Here is a 4923-nt window from a genome sequence, read left to right as displayed (position 1 = left end):
AGCTTCTAAGGTTCAGAACAAAAAGAAAAAGTAAAGGGAAATTATCAAAAAAAAAAACATAAGTTTCAATAAAACTTACCTATTTTAAATCAACAATACATTTTTAATGTCCTGTGTGGCAGGTTTGATAATTTGATAATTGCTGAGACTTCTCAGCATGAAACCAATGGTAGCCTTCTTTACCAACAAATAAAGAAATATTTACCCATCAAAGCAGTGTTGAGCACTCATTCTCACTGTTTGACATTAGCATTTATATATATATATATATATATATATACACACACACACACATATATATGGCAGGCTTCTTTCAGTTCCAGTTTCTCAGATAATTTCAGTTACAAATCATTGGTCAACCCACAGCTGAAGTAGAAGGCACCAGCTAACACCATCCACACACAGAGAATGAACCCTAAACCACAGGGTTCTGAAGCAGACTTCTTAACCACAGGGCTGTGCTTATTCCAAGGTATATAAATGTATGCATATAAATAGATATAAATATAAATATGTGTGAGCGCAGGTGTGTTTGTGTGTGAGCGTGTGTGTGTGTGTGTGTGTGTTGCACATGTATACATGCTTGTTGCAGAGCCATACATAACAAATAAAAGATGAGAAAACCAAATAAATACCTGCAAACTGTCCAGAGCATAATCCAATAACATCATCCATATTGTCCTGAGTATCACACAATGAGTCCAGTGCTGAACGCTTAGGCTTGTGGGTCGTCGCACCCAAAGACTTAACTCGCAGAAATCTGAAATATTCAAATATGTCCATTTACTAGAAATGCAGAAAATTTAACGTAGAGGAGACAATGGCTAGAAATCTCACAACAGCATTGCACCATTAAAACTGCAATTCATTACTGAGCAGAGGAAGAAACTCCTAATAATTTAAAGTGAACTTCACAACAAATATTCTGGCCCAGGAGATTGGAAGGATGGCAGTAGAAGAATTTCAAATAAAATAACAGTATTTTGTAATGTTCTTCTATAGAGGAATGGAGATTCTCTGGTTAGCTTCGTTCTGTTGAAGTATGCTGCTTTTGTTTCAGTGAATTTTGTAAGTAATAAAGAATTCAGTAAAATAATAGTCGTTATTAAGCTAAACATAAATTAAGCCTTTAGCATTTAAACTGACCATATCCAGTCAAAATTTTCTACCTGCTTTATGATCACACTGGCCAGATCCAGCCCCTCACGCCTACTCTATAATGTCATTTTAAAATTAAAATACCACATCATTGAAATCTTGAAACTACAAGATAATGCGTTATTAATTCCAAACAATGTGAATTAATAAGCATTACATTTGACAGAATAACTTGAATGCTAATAAGTTAACATGAAATTTTGATGGAAGGTTTTAATTCAGATCTCTTTAACCCTTTAGCATCTAAACCAACCATATCTGGCCAAAATAATCTATCTGTTTAATCTTTAAAGTGGCCAGATCTGACTTCTCACACTTACCCTACAATGTCATTCTAAAAATAAACAATCATGTTATTGAAATCTCAAAGCTACAAGGTAATGCAGGACTAATTCAAATCATTGCAAATAAATTTGACAGAGTAATTTGAATGCTAAAGGGTTAAAACAATCAAAAGCTGTCTCAGGTTGGTATCAAAAAGGGTTAACCCTTTTGTTATTATATATCTGTTGAAATACACTGCTTTGTTTTAATTTAGTTTAAAAAAATAATGATGAATTTAGTAAAACAACTGTTGTTAACCAGTTAGAATTTTGTTAATGAAACAAAAACAATTGCAATCCTAGTTCAATACTAACCCTTGCTCATCCAGCATAGGTGATGCTTGGGAATCAATAGGAAACTTCAAGCTGTTTGAATTCATTTCTGGAGATTGGAAATCACCAAAACTCTTGTACAAATCCTGAGTTTCTTCAGCCGAAATATTTAAACTTTTGCATGAAACCTAGCATTCATTAACAGAAAGAAAAATATGCATTTTCAAAATTAACAATTCATATGAATCTATGTAAGTTATTTTCATTTATTTATTCAATTGTACAAGCACAAACACACACATGAAGTACTGTGACAGCATGTGGCAGGATCATAAGTTTTAAATAAATTTAAATGTATAAATTTAATAAACCTAGATTTATACATATGCTGGTAAATGCATATGTGATGTTTAAGGTAGAAACCAGATTCACAAACATGTGTCGTGCACTCAAAGTGGAAGGAAACTGTTAAAGAGAGAGACAAAGAATATGGTGCAAAGTGAAGAGAACAGACCCCATGAGGCTGAATGTCACAAAGGAGATGATAAAGGACTGTGATTAATGGCCTGCTCAAATTATACAAGCATGGAAAAATGACTATAAAATTGTTGACTGTGATGGTGATTGGGATGTGTAATAGCTACATATGATCCTCAGCCAATTATTATGTTCATATTAAGTATCTACATACACTCTAACCTTTCATCATCTGATACAAGATCACCTTCTCCAATGCCCCTTCTCTCTCAAAAGATCTTTGTCTTGTAAGTTGCTTGGTGACCCTGCCAGTGCTGGTGCCACGTAAAAAGCATCCAGTCCACATAGTAAAGTGGTTGGCATTTGGAAAGGTATCCAGCTGTAAAAACCATGACAAAACTGACTTTGCCTGTGCTGGTGCCCCATAAAAGCACCTGGTCCATTCTGTGGAATAGTTGGTGTTAGGAAGGGCATCCAGCTGTAAAAACTGTACCAAAACAGGCACAGAAGTCTGGTGCAGTCTTCTGCCTGACCAGCTCCTGCCAGCATGGAAGGTGGGCGTTAAACAACGACAAATGATAATGATACATCTCCTTTTCCATCCTCTTTGTCACTCTCTCTGTCTCCTACCAATGCACCATCCTGCTATCACACATTTTCGTCCTTCTCACCATCTGTGCAATGAGGGAAGACATAACATTGGACCAGTCCATATTCAATTTATGGCTAATCATCACACTCTCTTGCTCTCTCATTACTCCCTCCTCTATCACACAATACTCACTTCCATGACTATCCACCACTCTCTCGCTCATCATCACCCATCTTCAATGTTATCCATTACCTTCACACTCTCACTTTATTCTCCACACACAACCACTCACTCACATCATATTCTTCTTCAATCACACCCTGATACTGTCCCCAATTCCATCTCCAGACAATCCCTGTATGGCTATCCACTATTCTCTCTCTTTTCCTTTATTCTTCACTCTACCATTACATCAAGTCATGGGGATGCAATCACGCCAGCACCAGTTTGTCAAGCAGTGGTGATGGACAAACACAAACACACAACAGGTTTCTTTCAGTTTCAGTCTACCAAATCCACTCACAAGGTCAGCTCAAGGCTATAGTAGAAGACACTTGCCCAAGATGCCACACAGGGGGACTGAACCTAGAACCATGTGGTTAGGACATACATGCTAGAACTGTTTCACAACCAGATGCCTTACATGTTGCTAACCCTTGCCTATTATTCAATGCCTCGTGAGTAAAATTTGGAAGATAGAAACTGTATGGAAGCTCATCAAGTATATGTAAGTGTTTTTCTTTTTACTTGTCTTTGCATTGATATGCTTTGAACAAACTTGCAAAGTTTAATTACATTCTTGTGAATAATGTGTCTCATAGTTCAGCAATTTCAAAGTGTGGAGACCAAAGGAATAAATATACCATATTTGAAAAACAAGAGTTGGTAACAGGAAGGCTGTAGACTACTGCCTCAATAAGCCTCATCCAACTCATGCCAGCATGGAGAAGCTGACATAAAAATAATGATCATAAATATATATGTATATAGAGTTCAAAGTTACAGAAAACAAAAAAAGACAGGTGTCCGTGTGTGTGTGTGTGTGTGTATATATATATATATATATATATATATATATATATAGTGTAGGTAGTTCGGATAAATCCCAGCTGTTTCCTCAGTCTGAAGAATTTCTAATAGGCAATTCCTTACATGCCTATCTAACATGTAAAACTACGTAATTTCTATTAGCAGATGAAACACATGTAAAGGTGAAAAAAATAATACCAAAAAATTTCCAATTTCCTGTTGTGTTTATATTTATATATATATATATATATATATATATATATATATATATATATATATATATATATATATATATATATATAGACACACATACGTACATGGTCTCATCTGGACTGATGCCATAATAAACAGCAGAAGTGAGCCAGAATGTTAAAACTTAGTGCAAATGCACAGCAGAGGTCAGGGTCAATGTATGCCAAGCAGCTTCACTCTGTGTGCTTTAGCTTCACTACTATGGCAACAGTCCAGATACTTATTGCTCAGACCTCGTATATCTATCTATCTATCTATAAATATATAAACTCAATTGGAAATGGATGCGTGGCATTCAATTAAATAATAATATAAATAATATATATATATGTGCATATATGGGTACAGGACATCACCGACTGTCTAAACAACATGAAGTATAAAAACAAACAAGTTAAATACGCAAATAACGAGAGAAAAAAATGGAAAACAAGACAAGTAACACAGAGAACGACCCTTCATCAGTTGTCAGCTGTCTATCTACTCCTCATTTCGAGCATTCAATGACAATATGAGTCTTTGAAGACAGTTGCTCCCGTAAATTCCAAAATAAAATTTTGGATTTATGGAGAGAGTTGGAGTGAGAAATGATAATCTTCATCATTGTTTCAATATCCATTTTTACATGTTTGCATGGGTCAGATGATATTTATTGAAGCAAATTTTCTACAGCTGAATATTCTACCTGTCGCCAAACCTCATCTGTTTCAAATTAAGGTTATATTTCTCTTTGATCATTAAACACCAACAGTACAAAGGCTGGAAATGACTTCATTAATAATCAGCATGTGCATACATATGTGCCTGACACAAATACAC

At 35.2% G+C, this 4923-nt stretch overlaps 1 protein-coding gene across 1 annotated transcript in view; it reads right to left on the bottom strand.

Moving 5' to 3' along the window:
• Positions 1-4923, bottom strand: part of LOC106872771 (claspin) — a 59663-nt gene that overhangs the window by 37023 nt on the left and 17717 nt on the right. The window contains exons 10-11 of the mRNA XM_014919871.2: positions 1797-1942; positions 636-760 (exon numbers count right to left, since the gene is read on the bottom strand). Coding sequence (XP_014775357.1) covers positions 636-760; positions 1797-1942 — 271 coding nt within the window. The remainder of the gene's footprint in view (positions 1-635; positions 761-1796; positions 1943-4923) is intronic.

Source organism: Octopus bimaculoides, chromosome 11 (genome assembly GCF_001194135.2).
Source record: "Octopus bimaculoides isolate UCB-OBI-ISO-001 chromosome 11, ASM119413v2, whole genome shotgun sequence".
NCBI classification, from domain to species: Eukaryota; Metazoa; Mollusca; class Cephalopoda; order Octopoda; family Octopodidae; genus Octopus; species Octopus bimaculoides.
Note: the sequence above shows the minus strand (reverse complement) of the source record. Positions and strands in the feature narration are given on the sequence as shown.